The 23,143-nt window shown below is 41.6% G+C and overlaps 1 protein-coding gene across 1 annotated transcript in view; it reads right to left on the reverse strand.

Annotated features, from left to right (window-relative positions):
• Positions 1-23,143, reverse strand: part of ITIH5 (inter-alpha-trypsin inhibitor heavy chain 5) — a 102,447-nt gene that overhangs the window by 71,090 nt on the left and 8,214 nt on the right. Inside the window, exons 2-5 of the mRNA XM_015146422.3 lie at positions 19,727-19,771; positions 5,958-6,121; positions 4,822-4,923; positions 1,327-1,577 (exon numbers count right to left, since the gene is read on the reverse strand). Of these exons, the coding sequence (XP_015001908.3) occupies positions 1,327-1,577; positions 4,822-4,923; positions 5,958-6,121; positions 19,727-19,771 (562 nt within the window). The remainder of the gene's footprint in view (positions 1-1,326; positions 1,578-4,821; positions 4,924-5,957; positions 6,122-19,726; positions 19,772-23,143) is intronic.

The following is a 23,143-nucleotide window of genomic DNA, read 5'->3' on the forward strand; positions in this document are numbered from 1 at the left end:
ACTCTATGATTGTGCAGCTGCAGGCACTGAATACAGATTCCGACATTCTCTGCTCGTCATTTACCATTTCTCCACCCTCAATATCACAATTCTCTGATATCTTGAAATTCTAATCCTGGTGCAACTTTTGAACATTCTCCTATCTCATCCAATTCAACACTCACCAGGCTTACTGGTATATTAAGTATACAGCCCAACACAAGGAAATATTTAACATATACTATTAGTTGAAATTCATATTGTAACTAAAGTCGCTCTTTTAGACTTTGTGAAAACCAGAAAGTCCCCTCCCAAAAAAAAGGGAAAAAAAATACGGTGATTAAAACTAGATTACACTGTAATTTTTCATTTCAATAAATGAAGAGCTATTTTAAAAATCAGAATTTGAGAAAATTTAAAAATCAGAATGATTCTGCTAATGAATCAGGTTGCCTGTATCTTACATCTATACTAAGCATTTTGCATTATTTAAATTTAGAAAGAATATAACATATTGCTGAACGTTAAAAAACAGATTTTTCTCATACCCCTGATACAAAATGATTATTTTCTATAACTTTCTAGTATTTTATCAGCTTCATATTTAACATTATAGTACATATACAATTTGCCTTTTTTTCTCTGCCACATGCTGAATTGTCTTATAATAGTAATTTACTAATCTCTTCCATAGAATGGAATCTTTAGGCTGATGGAATGTTTTTGCTACCACAAACATTATCAAACGAGCTTGTGCATATGACATTCCCAATATGTTAGATGTTTTACCTAAGATAGATTTCCAGAAGTGGTATTACTGCGTCAATAACTCATACATTTTTAATAGAGCATGGCTTTAATAAAAAATATGGGCCGGGTGCAGTGGCTGACACCTGTAATCTCAGCACGTTGGGAGGCCCAGACGGGTGGATCACGAGGTCAGGGGTTCGAGACCAGCCTGACCAACATGTTGAAACCCCGTCTCAACTAAAAATACAAAATTAGCCAGGCGTGGTTGCGCATGCCTGTAATCCCAGCTACTCAGGAGGCTGAGGCAGCAGAATCGCTTGAACCTGGGAGGCGGAGGTTGCAAGGAGTCGAGATCTCGCCACTGCACTCCAGCCTGAGCGACAGAGAGACTTCGTCTCAAAAAAAAAAAAAAAGAAAAAGAAAAAAAAAAAAGTACCAGGTGCTGTCTTAGCTTCATTGCTATCATTCCAATTTCTACAAAAATGCAAAGGCTTCGCTGAAAGGAAGGGGTGCCATCTCTGGTAGATTTCTCCGAAGCCAAGTACCAGCTGGGCGTTTTCACCACTGATCTGCGTGAACCCAGCACGCAGGACTCACCTTCCCCGCGCCCGCTGCCCCTCTGCCTGCTGTTGTGAAGCGGCAGCACCTCCAGGGATGCGATGCCCGCGCTCTCCAGGATATTCACGTCCACGCTCAGCCTCCCGGACAGCTGCTGGGGCCGCACGCTGATGCTGTGCTCGTACTTGCCCAGGCGCCTCTGCAGAAGCTCCTCGTAACTCAGGAAGAACGCGGCTTTGTCCTTGCTGGGAATCACTGCAGAAGCTCTGAATATTTCAGTCCCCTTCTCTCTGCCAGGAAAAAGGAAAAGGACCCCAGGGAGGTTCAGAAGAGGATAGAGCCGGGTTCCCTCAGTCCCCACAGGGCACCAGTCATACCCTCCCAACCAGCCTGCCAGGGAGACCCGTGGGTGTGAGTGTGGGTCCTGAGAAAGGAAAAATAAAAATTAATATTAGAAGAAGTGAAACCCCGTGCTAGAGGTAGGTCACCAAGGGTCAAAGAATACCAACCAGGAGAGGATTCTAAGAATACTGTCCTACCTCTCCCTGAGACAGACCCAAGGGAGCAATGGGAAAAGACGTGGAGTGGGTGAACTGCTTGAAGAGAGAGCTTTGGAGTGAAGCTGTAAATTGTGCTCTCCCTTTACAAGGATGGCCAATGAATCTTGGCATTTTACATAACTTTAAAATAGCTGACATACTAGGTTTTCACATCTTGGTAAAGTTTGGTGGATATGTTTAGCAGGAAAGGTAGGGAATAAAGGACTCCAAAGGTGATAAAAACACACTCCAGATGCTTTCAGTACTTGGAGTGAGGGCTCTCTTATTCAAAATGGTAGACTGATCACCAGAGGAATAAGTGGGAGTGGCAACCGTTAGTAGGTGAGACATTTCAAGAAGTTTCCAGAAGGCTTAGGATATTCAGTAGAGCAAGAATTTTATAGCTCAGAACATGCAGCGAAGGGGTGCAGCAAAGAGAACCCAGCTCTGTGTTAGAATCTGAGAGAGAGTGAAGGCTCTGAATTCAGGACACCACAAGATGGAAGGGAGAAGAGGGACCCAGTATAGAGAGGGTAATTCCAAGTCCAATGTGAATGAATGACTAAGCTGATAGGCTTTCTATACTCCTCCTTCCCAGAACTGGAAAGAGACACAAGTATTGAAATGGAAAAGTTCGAGCACTGAGCAGGATGAATGAAAAGAGACTGACACTGAAACCCACCATTGTAAAACTTCAGAACATCACATAGAGAAAACATAAAAGGGATGTTATCTGATCCCATTAGATGTATCATCAATAATACTGGATGTTATAAGACATTGGAACAATGCCTCAGAGTTCGAAAGGAAAGGTATTTTGACCTCAAAGTCATACACAGCCAAAATATTAAATCAAGGTCTCATAAAGTTTACTTCTCATGCACCCATTCTGAGAAAGTTACTTCAGAATGTAACTTCTGCAAAGTAAAGGTGAGAGTCAAAAAAGAAGAAAATGTGGAATACATGAAATAAAAAAAACCAACCCAGAAGAAAATGAAAAGAGATACCGGGGTAAAAGTTCTGCATCAAGGCTGAAAAGCAATGAAAGTATTTCATGGATACAAAGACATCCGTGTTTTAACAGCTCTGAAAATCAGAACGTCTCCCAATCAGTGATGTCTTTCAACTGCTGTTGGCCAGATGTGAAGGGTGATAAGGATGTCACTGCTTGCAGAAACTTGGTCATAGCTGTTCATTTTGTTATGATTTGAAATGAGTTTTGTGTGTTGCTAGATGTTATATCAATTTATATCATAAGAAAAAACAAAAGCAATTCGAAACTCCAGGAAAAACAGAAACATATGTCATGATTCAACTAAACTAATCTGTAGCGTGACTCTGAACAATTGTGATAAAGACCACTTGGGATAAATCTACAGTCTAACAGAGTGAGGTTTGAATAACTTGCCACAGCAAGGGAGACCACATACCAGAGGCACCACGAGGTGACTCATCAAAGGAAGAGACAGGACTATTACAGAATTAGGGGAAGGATGGAGTATAGGTTAAATTTAAATAGAGCAGGGTTTGGACAGTCTCAAAGCAAAGGCTGAGTGTAAAACCATCATTTCAGCCTGGACTGACAAGCAGACTAAAGATTCACTGTGTCCTTAGAAACTATGACATTAAGATAAACGTGGAATTTTGTGCCTGAAAATCCCTTATCTGAAGCTCTGGACCTTGGTTGTTTTTCTGTATCAAAGTGAACCCATGGCTCATGTCTTCCAGACAAGAGTGAGGCATTCCCTTGTCACTAATAAAATTTCCAACAGCAAAGTTTTTGGCAGTCTATAATTTTAGAGAACTAAATTTCTCAAAATGGTGTCTTTTTACTCATGAGGAAAACCAGGTTACCGGGTTCACACCATTTTATCTAGATACAAAGATCATTTTTCTGCCAAGGGGATGAAGGCCTACACATTGGGCTGGTGGAGAGGAAAAAATAATCTTAGTGTACTAGGTGGCTCTGCATGCAGTTCATGTTATTTCTATAGTCATTAAAAAGCAATTGCTATGTATTGGTTTCAATGTTTAGATTCAATTTATAGACAAAAGAAAGAATAAAAGTATTACAAGTCAGAATCAAGATGCTAATAACTCAAACAATGATTAGGTAACATTATGAAATGAGAAAGGAGAGAGACAGTGGAGGTTAAGAGAGGGAATATCATCATTTAAGATAGTAGGGATAGTCCAAGATAGTCTAAACACTGTTGGATTGATGGAAGAAGAAATAAAATAATAATATAAAAATCTGAATGCAGAGTAAAAGTAGGAATATTGTTAATTTGCCATATACCATTTATTTATAGCAAAGAGTCAACAGATAATGTCTTATTTTTATCAAAAAAAATGTTTGAAGTATGACTATCATAATATTTAGAGTTTTGGAGGTAACTACACACACACAAAATAACTATGTACAGGCCAGGCATAGTGGCTCACACCTGTAATCCCAGTACTTTGAGAGGCTAACGTGGGAGAACTGCTTGAGCCCAGAAGTTCAAGATCAGCCTGGGCAATATAGCAAGACCCCATCTCTACAAAATAAATAAATAAATAAAAATTACCTGCATGTGGTGGTGCACACCTGTAATCCCAGCCACTTGGGAGGCTGAGGTGGGAGAATCACTTGAGCCCAGGAGGTTGAGATTGCAGTGAGCCATGATTGTACTACTGCACTCCAGCCTGGGCAACAGAGTGAGAACTCATTCAAAAAAAAAAAAAAAAAGGAAAACTACAAACTACATATAGAAATATTAGAAAGGGATATGTGTAGGAAGTGAGAATGAGGGATAGGTAAGGTAAAATTCTCCTTTTTATTACAAACACTTATCGACTATGTTATTCACCAGATATATTTATTATTTTGATAAAAAATAAAAAGAAAGAAAAATACTTGGAGGAAAGTAAGACAAGAGGAGTAGGCAAAGGCATAGAAAACCTGACACTTTGCTAAAATGGGTTTTTAATTCCTTGATTAACCAATACTTACCCATTTTCTTCTGTGGTTTTATTCCTTTTCTCTTTTACCCTATCACCACTCTTCTTTTCTCTCTCTGTAATTTCGCCCTGATACACCTTGTCTCCAATAAGCCTGAAACACAAGAGACAGCTGTGCTACCAGCTTGCAGTTCCAAGACAAATTCAGACATGGATCTTATAACCATGACAACCCCAGGAAATATTTTTATTTGCCTCTTGGATGTGTAGAAAGAACGCATTCCAGACTAGGGCACTACCTTCGAATCATTCATTTTATTCTAGGGCGATTTTCAACAGGTCCAAATAGCAAGACCCAACCCATGGTGCCTCTGTGATTCTCTAGGAGAAAAATCACAAGATCTGCTCACACTTCCATGAAGACTCACCAACTATCATCTGACCTGGGCCAAAAATTAAACCCAACACCTACTCCGTTTTACATATCTTTACTTCTTGGCTCAGAGAAGGAGGAAAGATATCCAATCTAGCATATCAAAGGTTCTATGCTGCCTTGTCTTTCAGCCCTCAATTTCACCATGGAGGAGGAAGAGCCTCCTGAAAGCTCTTCCCAGATCTCCCTAACTGAGGAAGGCCCTCTCAGTCTGACCTGCCATCTTTATCATATTTGCAACTGTCTGAAATTCATCTCATTTATTCTTTGTTCATTTATCTATTGACTGTTTCTCCCCACTGGAATTTGTGCAGCAAAATGACGCTGTCTTTCTCAGAGAAGTGCACCAGTTCCCATGAAAAGTACCTGGCCCATAATGGTCATTCATTTGTTGGAAGGGAGGAAGGAAAGAAAGAAAGAGGAAAAGAAAGAGGAAAGAAAGAAAGAAAAAAATTGAATAAAAAAGAGAAAATAGAAGGAAGGGAGAAAGAGAAGGAGGGAAGGATAGAAGAAGGAAGGAAGGAAGGAAAGAAGGGAGGGAGGAAGGGAGGGAGGGAAAAAGAGAAGAAGAAAAGGAATGAATGAATAAATGAACCAACCAATGAATTTGAGCAAAAGAATCGACCTTCTGATCCATATACCACCTACTGGAATATAAACCCTCCCAGTTACAAGGCTGTGGACCTCACATCATCTCAGGCTCAACCTGACCACCCCACACAGAAATCTTCGACCCTGACCAGCGTGTCACCTACATAGTGAAGTTGGTGATGAAAGCTGCAGCTGGAATCTGCATCTGGAACTCAATGTCCTGGTCCTCAGAAGCTCTGTTCAGCATTCTACAGGAAACAGTAGTGAAGGCATAACGGGAAATGATGGTAGACTTCACCGAGAATTCTGTCATCAAAGGTTTGGTTTTCTGTAGGAATGAAAACACACAGTATTATCGGTGATGCATGAAAGCATTTTGGTGGTAGGGGAACGTCTTTTTTTCTACAAGGGAAGTAATTGTCAGTTTGGGAGCCTTTGGCATGTGATTCCTATCTCCTTTCTTCATCTTGTCCTGATTTCCCCATTTTTAACTCCCTTCCTTTGTAAAACAACCTTGATTGTTTTGCATAAACAATTAGTAACACATAAACAAACCTTTTAACCTAACTTTAACAAGTGAACACAGTGAAGATGTCCAATTTTGCAAAAAATACACATTCCTTAAATAGTTCAATCAATTATTGGAATTTTAGAAGTAAAGTATGTGCTGTATATAATACTCTTCTGTTTTCACTTTCACATCACATTTACAGGACTACTGAAATAGTCCAAAAACCAGAACATGACTAACAAAAATCTCGTATTTTAAAATTACTTTCAATGTCCACCTAGAGAAACAATACACCAGAGCTTCCCTATCTGTATTACAGGCACATTACTGTGAAATAGGAATCAATACTGAACTCAGAAGAGTATCTGGAGAATTGAGAACCCAGAAAAAGAAACGCCTAAGTCTGTGCTAGCTAAATTTATCCCGAAAGCCTCTGATAAGAGCAGTAACTAGAAGGTGCAAATGAAAAGCCTGTTAAAACTCTTCAGGGTTTTTTCTAGTCCTCACAACAGAGCTACATCTGGTGATAGCTGGTAGCAGAGGCCTGAAGAAGGAAGACAACATTTGTAAGGAAAGCCACAAGCCACTACTAACAGAGTGATTATCTAACTCCAGGAACTGGCCAAGCAATTGATAAGCATGTTATGGGCTGTGTCCTCCTAGAATGCACATGTTGAAGCCCTAACCCACTATGGGAGGTGGTGGGGTTGAGGGGAAGGCAGTATTTGGAGATGAGTGCCTTTGGGGGAAATTAGATTTAGATGAGGTAATGAAAGTGGGGTCTCTATGATGGGATTAATGCCCTTAAGAGAGGAGACATAAGAGAGCTCTCTCTGTCTCTCTCTCTCCATGTGCATACACCAAGAAAGACCATGTGGGCACACATTAAGAAGGCAGCCGTCTACAAGCCAGGACAAGAGCCCTCATCAAAAACCAAACCCTACAGAACCTGGGTCTTGGACTTCCAGCCTCTAGAACTGTGAGAAAATAAATGTATGTTGTTTAAGCCACATGGTCTATAGAATTTTGTTATGGAAGCCCGAGCAAGCTAAAACAAGACAATACCCCATGACAGTGTTGGAAGACATACACAGTAGGGGTTTTTTTTTTTTTTTTTTTTTTTTTTTTGAGACGGAGTCTCGCTCTGTCGCCCAGGCTGGAGTGCAGTGGCCGGATCTCAGCTCACTGCAAGCTCCGCCTCCCGGGTTCGGGCCATTCTCCTGTCTCAGGCTCCTGAGTAGCTGGGACTACAGGCGCCCGCCACCTCGCCCGGCTAGTTTTTTGTATTTTTTAGTAGAGACGGGGTTTCACCGTGTTAGCCAGGATGGTCTCGATCTCCTGACCTAGTGATCCGCCCGTCTCGGCCTCCCAAAGTGCTGGGATTACAGGCTTGAGCCACCGCGCCCGGCCTGCAGTAGGTGTTTTATTCCCATTTCATAGATGGAGGGAAGTCAAGCTTCATGAGGGCACATATTGGTCCATGCCAGCAAGTAATGGATGTGGAATTTGAACCCAATCCCACTTACTTCAAAGTCTGCACTGGCCACTCTTATGCGAGACTGTCTGGCTGCCCTCTGCAGACATGTCCTACTCATCATTGTGTGCTCAACCCCTATCCTGGTCCTAGGCACACAATGGCTCTCAGAACATGTTGAATGCAACTGGCTTACTCTGATAAGATTCTACTCTCTCCTTCAGGAACTGTGACCTAACTGGGCAAAGTTTATTTCAACCCTCATGTGCTTTATTAATTTATTTACAGTCCTAGGCCTGTTTGCAAAACAGATATAAGGTTGTGACCTATTGCTATCAAAGACATATTCCTGCTGTGACATACAAAGGTCATCATAAACCTTGCTTCAAAAAGGTTACTACAGAGGGTTATTCTATTTAAACAAATACGTACTCAAAATGTTTGTGTCAAATCATGATCTGCATGCAAACCACCAAAACCTTGAGAGATATTTTCTATGATGTATTAGAGAAGTGGCTATAAATATCAAACACACTGACTGGGCGCAGTTGCTCACACCTGTAGTCCCAGCACTTTGGGAGGCCAAGCACTTTGATGTGCCAAGGTGGACAGATCACCTGAGTTCAGGAGTTCAAGACCAGTCTGGCCAATATGGTGAAACCACATCTTTACTAAAAATACAAAAATTAGCTGCATGTGGTGGTGCATGACTGTAGTCCCAGCTACACAGGTGGCTGAGGCAGGAGAATTGCTTGAAGCAGGGAGGCAAAGGTTGCAGTGAGCCAAGATTGTGCCACTGCACTACAGCCTGGATGACAGAGCAAGACCCTGTCACAGGAAAAAAAAATATATATATGTACATATATATGTGTGTATATATACATATTATATATACATAATATATATATACACACACATTATATATATATATATATATCAAGCACACCTGAGGATGGACTCGAACACCCACAAGACAGGGAGCTGCAAGGGTCGGAGCCAAGCACATGAGCAAGGGGAGAGAATGGGCAAGCACTTCATGCAAAGGTGTCAGGGCCGTTCATCTTCGTGGCAGATTGTGCAAGAACTTCCAGTCTTGGTAACTCAAAAAAGCCAAAGACAAATGGAACAGCTTAAGGAAAATGTTAGGGGGATGTGCATCTTTCTTAAAGAGATACAAGGGATAAACATTTACAGTTCATTTAAGTAATGATTAAGTTTAAAAAAAATCTGAGCATAGTTGAAAGATTTTTGCCTAAAAGAGGAAAAGAAACCTTCCAGTTTAGTTTGAGAAGGAATTATTTCAAAGTAGTGCTTCTCGAAAGTGTGGTCCTCGGACCAGCAGCATCACCATCACCTGGAAACTTGCTAGAGATTCTCAGACTCCATCCAAATCCACAGAATCTGAAACTCAGAGGGTGGGCCCGGCAAGCTGTGGCTTAACAAGCCCTTCAGGTCATTCTAATGCCTGATCAAGTTTGAGAATGACTCTTTTAAGTAATTGAACTTTAAAATATATATTTCTTCATCTGCAAGTGAAGAGGGCTTGAATAAATCACCAAAATTACATCCACATCTGTGATCCACAGATTTAAGGCAAAGCTAAAACTGAGGAATAAAACCTTCGGGTTTAGGAAATCATGTCTGAATTGGGAAGGTGGACTATATGGTATCATTTTATGGAAATCTAGTCTCTTCAGGACAAAATCTGTCTCTCTCCTCCAAAGCGATTAGGATTAAAAAAGAGACTCCAGCATGTAGCTTTACCAAATGTTTCTGTTAAATGATCTCATTAAAAACATTTCTTACATTTCAGTAAAGGCAATGAGGATCAGGCTGGGGATGGTAATGATAATGATCTTAACAACATGACAACCTGTAGGGGTATTTTTTAAAGTTAAAATTTGTATCTCATTATCTTTCAAAAAAAAGAACCCCAAGGTTAATAAGACCATGAATTGAGATGAAGTGTTTACTTTGATCTGTGTTATTTCTGGAAAGAGTTTTTCTTTCTAAATTATCCATGATTAAATATATTCTTTTATCTCCAAATCTGAGCTGGTGTATAAGAAATGCCCCATGGCTGTGATCTTGTGATTTTGCAAAGCATCTAAAATACCATTGCACACAGCTCTGATTTCTATAGATGCATTGGAAAGTAAATAGGAATCAATGCATTATAAAAAAAAAAAATCCTATGAACTCGGTATATTCTAGCTTTATCATTCTCTGCTTTATTTAAAATTTAAACTAGTGTTTTAAAAATTATCTAGTAACATATGCACATGGTAAAAACTTCTAATTATGCTGAATATAAAATGAAAATAGCAGTCTCCCTCCCACCCCAGATTCACAGTTCCATTTCTCAGAGACAATGTTTGACAACTTTTGTATATCCTTCTATAAATATATACTGTACTAATTTGCTTAATCTCACCTAGTGATATAGTTAGTTCATCTTTCCTTTTCTGTGTTTTAGCTATCTCATGCTGCTTAACAAGTCACTCTAAAACTCAGTGGTTTAAAACAGCAGCAATCCTTGTGTTTTCTCTCAGGGTTTCTGTGGGTCACGAATTCCAGAAGGGCTTGGCTGGGAGGTCTGGCTTCTCTACAAAGGGTGGCTGAAGCTGGAATTGTGAGTTGCTGAGGCAGCCAAGGCTGGCATCTCTCCATCTCATGCTGTCCCTCAATCTCCTCTATATAGTCCTTCCAAATGGGCGAGTGTAGATGAACTCACAGCATGGGCCACTGCACATGAGTCAGGCTGGTCACCTGGTAGCCACAGGCTCTACTGGTCACCTGGTAGCTTTCTCAACAGCAAGGTGGAAGCTAGATGCCCTGTCACACACTGACCTCAAAAATCACAATGCATTACTTCTATCATACTCTACTGGTCAGAGCAGGCACAAAGGCACACTCAGTTTCAAAGGCGGAGGGCACAGGCCCCCATCTCCACGGGAGGAATGGCACATCCAAGTTGCCATCTTTGGAAAATGCAATCTGCCACTGAACAAAAAATATCTACCTCCTTCCTTTTTAAAAATAGCTGCATAGTATTACATTTTGTGGATGCATTAAATTTTAGTTAACCAGTTCCCCCATCATCCATCATCCATTTGTAATCATTTTTCATCATTTTTGGAAAGTCCTTTCAGATGTCCCTGTTCTCTCATTCATCTGTAGCAGGAGTAGGCAAGCTATGTCAGGCAGGCCACACTGTTTTGTAAATAAAGTTTTATTGAAACACAGCCACATCCATTCATTTACATACTGTCTATGGCTGCTTTTCTGCTACAATTGCAGGAAAAACATGGAGAATAACTCAGCTGAGCCCAGCTGCTCCTGCCAAGGAGCCCAGCTCATGAAGGAAGCTGCACTGCCCACTCCAGAGCAGCCATCTGCCACCTGAACAGCCCAGAGCAACCTCCAGCAACACCACAGGCCAGAAGAATCACCAAGCTGAGCCCTATCCAAATTCTTCCCCACCAAATGATGTGATAAAATGGTTGTTGCTCTAAGCCACTGAACTTTGCGGAAAATTTTTGTGCAGCAATAGAAAACTGAAACACCTGTCTAGTCTCTGAAGACATTTGAGTTTGCAACCCCACTTCAGTGTGATTTGCTGGTGAGTGATATTTAGTTATTTTATTAGTTATTTCCAACTCTATGTCATTTCTGATCTTTACACACTTTGTTATGTTTTGTAAACTAGACTTTCAGCATATTAAAAATATCCTTGAAAATTTTTTGGAAAAGTTAAATTATGAAGATAAACTGTAAAGAAAAAGAGCTTCTGAAATCTAAACTCTTCACTTTTCCAGTCTAGGCCAAAGTCATTTACTGTGTGACTTTGCCAGATCACACAGGTAAAAGGTAGTCAATCCCCAGTAGCCATTCAAAGCCCCGATTCCCAGTCCTCCCTCTTTCAAAAAAGAACACAGAGACCACTTGGCTAATGACAAGGCTTTTCACAGTGATAATTGTTTGATAACCCATAAAATATAGAACTCCAAAGGTATACTAAATATAATTCAGTCTTTGGTGCTAATTCAAAAGTTACTTATGAGCCTCAGTTACCATCCATTAAATTGTACACATTGAAGATAGAGGACATTAAACTGAATGTATTCTCTGAACTGTAGTCATATTCTGACACTTCAAAAATTCTTCTGGTCAACTTATCATGTAATTCTTTTTTTTCTTTCTTTCTTTTTTTTTTTTTTTTGAGACAGAGTCTGGCTCTGTCGCCCAGGCTGGAGTGCAGTGGCACGATCTCAGCTCCCTGCAAGCTCCGCCTCCCGGGTTTATGCCATTCTCCTGCCTCAGCCTCCCCAGAAGCTGGGACTACAGGCGCCCGCCACCACGCCTGGCTAGTTTTTTTTGTATTTTTAGTAGAGACGGGGTTTCACCGTGTTTGCCAGGATGGTCTCAATCTCTTGACCTCATGATCCGCCCGTCTCGGCCTCCCAAAGTGCTGGGATTACAAGCGTGAGCCACCGCGCCTGGCCTATCATGTAATTCTTTTACATAAAAGTAGAATACTAGTCGGGGGAGAGTATTAAGTTCACATCTTAAATAAGCAGAAGTTTACAGCTCTAGCTGCACAGTGTTCCAAGTAAAATTTAGCTCCTTCTGCTAATAGTTCTTGCTCAGTAGCGTTTTTAAAATAGATCAAAATCTTCTTCACTGGGTATGCTTGAGACTATTTTTAATGTCGTGGTGATTTGTTCTTATTTATGAGATAAGAAATAATTTCATTAAATTTAAAATGTGAAAATTAGAAGACACCTGACAATATTAAGTTTATTACGGTATCTTCTTATACCTTAAATTAAGTGTATAGATTTAGTAGAATTTTCCACAATATTACATCAAGAATATGAAACTTAGTTTATGGGCCCAAGAGACAGGCTGAAAAAAGGTTCAAGAAACTATTTTAGTTTTTGTGCTTCTGCCCAGCTACAATTCTCCCAGGAGCCCCTGCTGTTACTGACATACCACAGCCTGGCCCTTCTGTTACAGTTCCCTTGGTGCAGAATCTACTAGATTCAATTAGGCTAAGTCTATCCCCCTCCCAGTTACCAACCCTGCCCTGGTAGATTATGGGATTATAAACATAGAGAACAGAAGCCATGACTACTACTTTTTCCTGTTGACCTTCCCCTTCCCCTTCCCCTTCCCTTCTCCCTCCACCTTCTTCTCCTCCTTCTCTTTCTTCTTCTTCCATCTTTCTTCTTTATTCTTCCTCCTTTCTTCTTCCTCCTTCTCCTTCTTCTTCTTTCTTCTTCCTTCCTTCTTCTTCTTTCCCTTCCCCTCCTCCTCCTCCTTCTTCTTTGCATTAGAAGGAGTTTCTATTTAGATCGTGAGATATAATAGTGCTTAACACGGTGTTCTCTTTTTACCTACAGCTCTCAAGATAGAGGAAAACTATATATGAAATTTAATCTTTTATGTCTAAAGAGATAGGGGATATAGGAATGGGTGAATGGATAGATGGATGGATGGATGGATGGATAGATAGATAGATAGATAGATAGATAGATAGATAGATAGATAGATACCTTGACTGTAAGACCTTCCAGTGTTGAGAAGAAAGAGAAATCAGTGAAGTCTGCAAAAGTAAGAAAAGGTTTTAAAACATATAGTATTTACATGTGGTGAAAGAACAGAAAGAACATTCTAAGAACACGGAAGACATGGAAATGGAAATGAATCACAGCACATTCCCAAATCAATGACTAGAAAGGAGAGCATGCTGTGAGAAGAATATTGGACAGGCAGGTAACACAGGAAATGGACAACACTAAAAAACAAGCGAGGCCTTTGCATGGCAGAGGCTCATGAAAATGTGTCATGAAAGGAAGGATATAAAACAGTGGCCTCACTTTTTCCCAGTACACGGTTCTTAAAAATCCAACATGCTTTCCATATTTCTATTTCAGTCATAACTTTGTTTTGGGATGTCCGCTGGAAAATAGTGGCAAAAAAAATCTTCCTGTGACATAAGATAATTTCTTCATTATTTTTTCCTACAAAGGCAACACAGATGGAAAAGTCATTTGAGGCAGGGAGTGTCTTAATTGCTCAAGGGATCCAAGCTTTGGGTATGACTCATGTGAGGCACTTAAAATCAAGCCACCCGAGGACGTCCTGAGTCACCCAAGATGCCATCTGGAAATGTGGTGGAGGAACGGTTGGGACAGCCTTTGCCAGCACTCAGGCCACAGTGCCTCTTCCTAGAATATTAACCTTTCATTGTTTTCTTTCAGTCTAACCATTCTTTAGCAACCATTAGAAGTCGTTATGGAGGTGGGAGAGAACTCAGGAGGCTGGAGCGTGGCAGTTGGCTGACTCCACACACCAAATCTCTACTAACCCTTAATGCTTCTCCTTTCTAAGAAAAACAATACAGGGCCAGGCGTGGTGGCTCATGCCTGTAATCCCGGCACTTTGGGAGACTGAGGTTGGTGGATCACCTGAGGTCAGGAGTTTGAGACTAGCCTGGCCAACATGGTGAAATCCCATCTCTACTAAAAATGCAAAAAATTAGCTGGGTGTGGTGACAGGAACCCGTAATCCCAGCTACTCAGGAGGCTAAGGCAGGAGAATCACTTGAACCCGGGAAGAGGAGGTTGCAGTGAGCCGAGATCATGCCATTGTACTCCAGCCTGGGTGAGGGTGACAGGGGCAAAACTCCATTTCAAAAAAAAAAAAAAAAAATACAGCCCATGTTGTTTTTGAATGAAACAGAAGATACTTCCCTGCTGGATTTACCACCTCAGGGAAATCATTTTACCCTTCTGTAGACAGGAAATGGCATCGGTTCTGAATCACCTACTTGTGCTAATATAGTCTACTTAGTGATGTTTCATTATATTTAGAGGAGAAGGAAAACAAAATGCCATTTTTATTTTTGTATAAGAAAGGCGCCCCCCCCACCCCATTCCATACACTTCCTGAACAGGATGCCCCACAATGGTCAGAGTTGGGCACAGGCACAGACACACATATGACTAGTCCTCAGTGAGGTATGATGTCCAGAGTCATGCTACCTGCTGTACTGACCATATTTTCTTGTTGTCGATATTCTTGACGCTCTGGCATTTGGGGCTTTGATCCTGGAAAGACCGTCCCTCCCAGGGCTGGCTCCTTCCTAGGAACAGCAGACAACCCTGCTGCAAGCACACCTTTGATACATAAACCGACCATTCCAGAGCCACACATCCAACCATCTCCCATAGCAAACTCACGCACCTCGGCTGGGCGCAGTGGCTCACGCTTGTAATCCCAGCACTTTGGGAGGGCAGGGCAGGTGAATCACCCGAGGTCAGGAGTTTGAGATCAGCCTGGCCAACATGGCAAAACCCGTGTCTACTAAAAATATGAAAATTAGCCCAGCACAGTGATGTGCGCCTGTAATCCCAGGTACTCAGGAGGCCTCTAATCCCAGGTACTCGGGAGACTGAGGCACGAGACTCACTTGAACCCGGGAGGTGGAGGTTGCAGTGAACCGAGATCGTGCCACTGCACTCCAGCCTGGGTCACAGAGTGAGCCTCTGTCTCAAAAAAAAAATAATAATAATAAATACAACTTATGTACAAAGCCAATACTCCTCCTATCCTAAATCTCTCCAGGATGAAGTACCTGACAACTAGGGACCATCCCTACAGCCAATCCTAAACCTCCTCAGCCTACCTACTACCCCGCCTTGCCCATTTCTTCCCATGAAAACCCCAGTGTAGGCTCTGAGACACATACTTTCCTCTGCACCTTCTGTTCCTGGCCCACCCTGGCGCCTCCCCATGCATCCTGGGATGGTGCGCTGTCGCCCCTGCCTCCAGGGATCTGTGAGTGTGAAATTCCTCCTTCACGTCAGTCATTTCTGTGTCTGCGTATCTTACCACACTCGACAGAAACAAACCCTGAGCACAAACTGTACAACACCCGCTGCAAAGCAGACGCCAAGACAGACCCTGCAGTCAGGAGGTTAAATGATGGCAGAGAATCATCTCGGGAAACCCAGGCCAGGATCCGTTCAGCACCATGGAAACTCACACACACAGATGCCCCTGCTTTCCAAAGAGTAAATATTTTGTGTGTATGTGATGCCAGGGAGCTTCATAAAAAGGGTATCTAATTAATTCAGAATAAAATCAAACAAATTCCTGCGGTCCTGGCAATGTTACGGGAGTACCAGCTGTTGCCATCCACATTCTATTCATTAATTCAAGCACAGAACACTCAGAGAATGACAACTGGAGGGAGATGGCAAGAATGCAGGCTAGAAGGAGACTCATAGGATGAACTGAGCTCCAGAGGCAAACAGGGGGAGCATCACGCAGGGTCACACACGTCCTTGGAGCTTATCCCACGGGTGATGTGGAGTCACTGGAGACGTGCACGCAAGAGAGTGATGCGCCAGGTCTACCACTGGAAAGATCATTCTAGTACCGACTGGATGGTCAATAAAGTTCATGTTAAAAATTCATGATACTTGTAAAAGTAACACTTTCAAAATTCTAAGAAATTTCTAAGAAAAACCTAAGAGGTTGTATAAATGGTCTAAGCCAAGGAGTTAAGAAAATCTTTGTACACTTAGAGGCTAAATGTACAAAGCCTCTTTTTCCTTTCCTTTGAAAGGAAAACATAAACTGCTTATTACTTAGGAACTGAGCACTTTTACGTGGCAAATATACCAGAAAGCAAGTTAATAAATGACAGATTTAGAGAGGAAATCTTCCAATTTAGAAGATGGAAGGTATCTATAACATACAAAGGTCTCTGATAAATTGACAATGAGGTAGATAAAAAAACACAATAGAAACATGGGCAAAGGACCTGAAAAAAAAAAAAAAAAAAAAAAAAAAAGCAATTCACAGAACAACTCTGAATGGCTAACAAATATAATTTAAAATGTCCAAATCCTTGTTATGGAGAATGGTTTGAGCAATAAAAGAAAAAAATTCCAAATTCGTACATAGTCAGGGAAAGGCAAGTTAAAGGAACAATGAGATATCACTTCCTAAGTAAAAGACTGACAAATTAAAAAGAGTAATTGTATCGGCCAGGCGCCATGGCTCACGCCTGTAATCCCAGCACTTTGGGAGGCTGAGGCGGGTGGATCATGAGGTCAAGAGATCGAGACCATCCTGGCTAACACAGTGAAACCCCATCTCTACTAAAAACACAAAAAATTAGCCGGGCGTGGTGGTGGGCACCTGTAGTCCCAACTACTCAGGAGGCTGAAGCAAGAGAATGGCATGAACCTGGGAGGCAGAGCTTGCAGTGAGCCAAGATCACACCACTGCACTCCAGCCTGGGTGGCAGAGCAAGACTCCATCTCAAAAAAAAAAAAAAGAGTAATTATATCGATTGCTTACAGAAATGTGTGTATTCATCATTGCTGATAGATATGGTATGAATACAGATAGTGTTAAGAGTAATTGTATTCAAAAATTAATCTGACATCTATCAAAAAAGAAAAAAAAGGTTGTTTTTGAGACAGAGTCTTGCTCTGTTGCCCAAGCTGGAGTGCAGTGGCGCGATCTCAACTCACTGCAACCTACGCCTCCCAGGTTCAAGCAATCCTCCTGCCTCAGCCTCCCGAGTATCTGAGATTACAGGCATGCGCTACCACATTTGGCACATTTGTGTATTTTTTAGTAGAGACGGGGTTTCACCATGTTAGCCAGGCTGGTACCAAACTCCAGACCTCAGGTGATTCACCCCCCTCGGCCTCCCAAACTGCTGAGATTACAGGCGTGAGCCACTGAGCCCGGTAAAATTTAAAATGTATATGCACTTTGAATCAGTAATCCTCCTATTGAAAATAAAAGTCATACAATTAAAAGTACCCGCATAAAAGAAGAAATGAAAGCGTTTTTTGAAGCATTGTATACAGGGTGAAAAAACCTGGAAATAAAATTGAGAGTTCATCAGTAGCAGAATGTTTAGTAAATTATAATACATATAAATATAAATACAGATGTAAATACATACAACTGAGAGGCCCATTTGGTGTATTAGTTAAGAGCATGGACTCAGACACTGAACTGCACTCAGATCCCGGCTCTACCACCTCTTCCCAGCTGTGTCATCTTGGGAAAGTTACTCACTCTCTCTGACTCCGTTTTCTCATCTGTAAAATGCCTCAAGTACTTGTTATAAGAGTAATTGAGGGGCAGGCACAGTGGCTCACGCCTGTAATCCCAGCACTTTGAGAGGCCAAGGCAGGGGGATCATCTGAGGTCAGGAGTTCGAGACCAGCCTGGCCAACATGGTGAAACCCCGTCTCTACTAAAAATACAAAAATTAGCCAAGTGTGGTGGCGCATGGTTGTAATCCCAGCTACTCGGGAGACTGAGGCAGGAGGATCTCTTGAATCCAGGAGGCAGAGGTTGCCGTGAGCCGAGATCACGCCACTGCACTCCAGCCTGGGCGACAAGAGTGAGACTCTGTAAGCATTCGGTCGGCATGAGCTGTCACATGCACCCATGGTTTTAGAGCAATGATCAGAGGTTTCCCGTGTGCAAATGTACCTCGGGTTCCCCTGCTGCATTCTGTTTCTCAGTGGTACTTGTCATCATCTCAATTATCGGTATGCTTACAATTTACACGTATGTACATATTGCTGGGAGGCTATTCTCCATGAATCTCTGGTGTTTCTGCACAATTTGCAAACAGAGACTCTAGCTGCCTTTGCTGGGAACTACCTTTACAAACGTATAGTGAACAGCCTCAGAAGACAGGTTCCCCCTTCTGTCTTCTGAGGGAAGAAGACAGATTGGCTTAATGTGCAGAATAATAAAGCAAATATCTCCCTCCAGGAGCAAAGCCCAGGCAGGCTTAGTGCTCATTATTAAAGAGTCAAGTTCCCTAAGTTAAGGGCTCCTTTCACACAATGCGAACCAACTGCATGGCAGATGTCATCTGGCCATCTCCATCACCTTCTGGGAACTGGGCTGGGGCAACGGCACACATGCTTTGACTACTGCTGTTACTGTGAGTAATAAATTGTCCTTTGTCTCTGATCCAGGAGTCTCCTGTTTTCTGCTGGCATCCATGAAATGGTAACAAACTAGCTTATTGGCCTGTAAGTAGCTTTAATCTCAGCCCCTTAACAATTCTTGACATGTTTATGTACATATATGATTGTCTAGGATTATGTGAACATGGAGAAAACGTGAAAGAAGGAATACTAGGCTAATGAATTTGGGGTAACAGGAGGCAAGATTGGGAGGATCAGAAGAAGGAAAGGAGATAAGAAAGCCAAGCAAAAAAAAAAAAAATTTTTTTAATCCAAAATCTCAATCCAAACAAGGATGGTCATGATCGTGATATTGGTAATGACAAGAAATCTGAATTCACTCAAACACCAGCCAGGTGCAGGGAGGGCTAGGATAAATGCCTCAGCAGAGTCTAAAGGCATGTCTCTACATTTTGATATTTCGCTCCATGCACAGTAGTAAGGAAGAACTGAGGTCGTTTCAAATAAGCTCTTAGAGTTACTGACCCTTTGCCCAAGTCCCAATCTCTTAGCCTCCAGCATGCATTGAGAGCCTGTCCAACTTTCATCACGTGATGCTTTAGCCTACAAATGTGAATTCTTTGGTTGCTTTAGTTGTTTACTTCACAACAAAGCTCTTATTTCCTGGGTAAGGATGTCATAAAAATAAATAAAAGTTATATTTAGGCTTTAAAACAATAAGCCTGCAAAGACCTTTGTGTTTATAGTCCTACCGAAATAATCAGGTCTCCTTCCAGAAAAAAGAAAAAAAAATCCCCTTAAAGAAAGCCTTATAAAAGAGTCAGCTATGCTGCTTCATCTCAGAATTTTTCTACAAGCAGCTTTATATGTTTTGGAGGATCTGCACGCAAAGTGGATACCTGGTTCAAAATAAATAGAAGGATGAGGGAATGGGCTTTCAAGATGCACCATGAATATACCTACCAGCCTCTGCAACAGTCTGACTTGCCTCGGGACCCTGAGTCCATCCTATAAAAGAGAAGAGACTGTTAAAAAGGTGATTTAAAAAAAAAAAAAAGAGAAGAGACATGAAATATGATTGTGAGGTCATTCTTACATGAGTTATACAAGGGGGTTAAAATCTATTCAAATTCACCAAAAGCCCTATCTATCCTGAAAAGCAGTTTTGACTTTTTTCAGGGAGTTTGTTTCCAGGCCAGAATTAGAATTCAGCCCTGTCAGATCTGGCTGACTCTTAATCCATAACATCACTCTACCTCGTCACCTCATTCTTCTCTCTGTAAGAGGAGATGGATGAAATGACAGGAACAAAAAGATTGAGTATTTGTATTCTGTTTCATTTTATTTGGGGCTTCAAGTTAAACTCTTTGCTACTGTGTCTATTACAATAAGTACAGGTATTCAGTCTTAATTCCAATGGGCTCACTATTCAACTTAAAACTCCAGGAAACTCTGGAAGCAAAACTGAACTTATCTTGAATTTTCTTCATTGTGTCTTTTCTGGATGATTTCTTATATTCTTCCGCATGCAGGGGAGGGATGTGGGAAAGTGATAAAAATCATCTTTTTTTTTTTTTTTGGCATGGCCTCGCTCTACAGCTCAAGTTGGAGTGCGGTGATGCGATCATAGCTCACTGCAGTCCCAACCTCCCTGGCTCAAGCCATCCCCCAGCTCCAAGCAGCTGGGACTGCAGGCATGAGCCACCATGTCGGGCTCACTTTGGTATTTTTTGTAGAGACAGGGTCTCGCTATGTTGCACAGGCTGGTCTCAAACTCCTGGGTTCAAGCGAACTTCTTACCTCAGCCTCTCAAAGTGCTGAGATTACAGGCATGAGCCACTGTGCCCAGCCAAAAATTATATTTTTAAAAACTCATTAATAATTAATTAACTAGCCCCTCTGGACTAATTTAAAGGTCTTAGCTGGTTATATGGACGTCACTCATGGCAAATCTCATTAACTAATAGAAGTGTAAACTAATATTGCTGGGAGTAATAAGTTTTCCTTCCTTTCTGGAGAGCAGTTTTACAATGTAGATCAAAAACGTAAGAAATATGCCTAGACTTCATGTCTATGTTTTTTGTTTGTTTTTTGAGACAGAGTCTCCCTCTGTTGCCCAGGCTGGAGTGCTATGGCACAGTGTTGGCTCACTGCAACCTCCGCCTCCCAGGTTCAAGCAATTCTCCTATCTCAGCTTCCCATATAGCTGGGATTACAGGTGCCTGCCACCATGCCCCACTAATTTTTTGTATTTTTAGTAGAGATGGGGTTTCACCATGTTGGCCAGGCTGGTCTCAAACTCTTGACCTTGTGATTCGCCTGCCTCGGCCTCCCAAAGTGCTGGGATTACAGGTGTGAGCCACCGTGCCCGGTCTTTTTTTTTTTTTTTTTTTTTCTTTTTTCTTTTTTTTTGAGACGGAGTCTTGCTCTGTTGCCCAGGCTGGAGTGCAGTGACACCATCTTGGCTCACTGCAATCTCTGCCTCCCAGGTTCAAGCAATTCCCCTGCCTTAGCCTCCTGAGTAGCTGGACTACAGATGCGCACCACCACACACGGCTAATTTTATTTTTGTGTTTTAGTAGAGACGGACTGTCACCATGTTGGCCAGGATGGTCTGGATTTCTGACCTCGTGATCTGCCCGCCTCTGCCTCCCAAAGTGCTGGAATTACAGGCATGAGCCACCGTGCCCAGCCAAGTTTAACTTTTTACGACACTGTCAAACTGTTTTCCAAAGTGGCTGTAACATTCTGCATTCCCACCAGTATGCAATCTTTTAATTTATAAATTCTACTTACAGAAAAGCATCATAAGGGAGGAAAATACTGATAGAAAAAAGAAACGAACACAAAAGAAAATTCTTGGCAACTTCTAAAACAATTGCTCATAATTACAAATAGCCTAAAATGCCCTGAAAATGTGGTTAAGTAGACTATGATACATTGATTAATGACCACACAGCTACTGAAAATAAGGACCTGCACCTACATTTATTAACATGAATCAACACTCACTTTACTGGACTTCAATGTTGTTCTCCAAATATCTTCCTAGCTCTCTGCCAGAGGAATTAGTCCTTGTGGCTAGATAGTGTCATGTGACTAGTTCTGGCCAATAAGTTATGAATGTAAGTAACTTTAGTCCCTTCTGAGCCAAGCATTAAGTTAATGTTCAGCGTTCCAGAACTGCCTTTTCTTCAGCACAGTAATTAGTAATGTTTGGGGTAATGGCTGCTCCATGAAGCCCAAGTTCACAGTGACCAACAGGTGCAGAGCTGCTCCACTGCTGACCCAAGATGGACAAGGTGTATAAGCAAGACGTAGAGTTTGTTATTTAAGACACTGAGAATTGGGGATTGTTGGGTACACAGCATAACCTAGTCTATTCTGAGAGATATGTTCCTGACACAATTTTAAGTGACGAAATCAGGTAACAAAACACTATATGTAACACGATCCCATTTTTGTTAAGTGTAAGTGTTTTTATACATAGAATGTGCATCAAGTGCTAATCAATGGCTGTTACCTTTGATTGACATCTTGTTCTTTAAACTTTTCTGTATTACCTCAAGTCTTAACAAAATGCAGATATTTCCATCTTGAAGACTAAACGTATAAGAGAAACTCTTTTAACCTCATTCCCTGCTTTATCTCCCCACCCAAAAATATACATACATTGTAAGTTGCCATTCTAAGCCATTATAGAGTCTACTATTCAATAGAACATGAGATGGAGAAAAATAGTACAGGATTTAGGCTGACATCCACCCTGACTCCAAGTAAGAACCTATCAATGAAAGAGTCAAACTCTGTAAAATATTTGAAGAGATTTTTTCTGATCCAAATAGCAGTGACCACAGCCCATGACACAGCCCTCAGAAGATCCCGAGAATACATGCCCAAGCTGTCGGGGTGCAGCTGCTTGGTTTTATACATTTTAGAGAGACATGAGACATCAATCAAATACATGTAAGATATACATTGGTTCAGTCCAGAAAGGCAGGACATCTTGAAGGTGGTGGGGGCTTCCAGGTTATACTTAGATGTAAAAGTTTTCTGATTGGCAATTGGTTGGAAGAGTTATTATCAATAGAAAGGAATCTCTGGGTTATAAGAAGAGATTGTGGAGACCAAAATTTTATCATGCCGATGAAGCCCCCAGGTAGCAGGCTTCAGAGAGAGTCGACTGTGAATGTTTCTTATCAGACTTAAGGTCTGTGTTGATGTTCATGCTGGCGGGGTACGAGGAGGCATGTCGAACCCCCACTTCCCAGACCCCCACTTCCCGTGTTGGTCTGAACCAGTCTTTCAGGTTAAACTTAGAGGGCCCTGGCCTAGAGGAGGAAGTCCATCCAGATGGTCGTCGGGCCTTCAAATTTTATT

The sequence above is a fragment of the Macaca mulatta genome, chromosome 9, assembly GCF_049350105.2.
Source record: "Macaca mulatta isolate MMU2019108-1 chromosome 9, T2T-MMU8v2.0, whole genome shotgun sequence".
NCBI classification, from domain to species: domain Eukaryota; kingdom Metazoa; phylum Chordata; class Mammalia; order Primates; family Cercopithecidae; genus Macaca; species Macaca mulatta.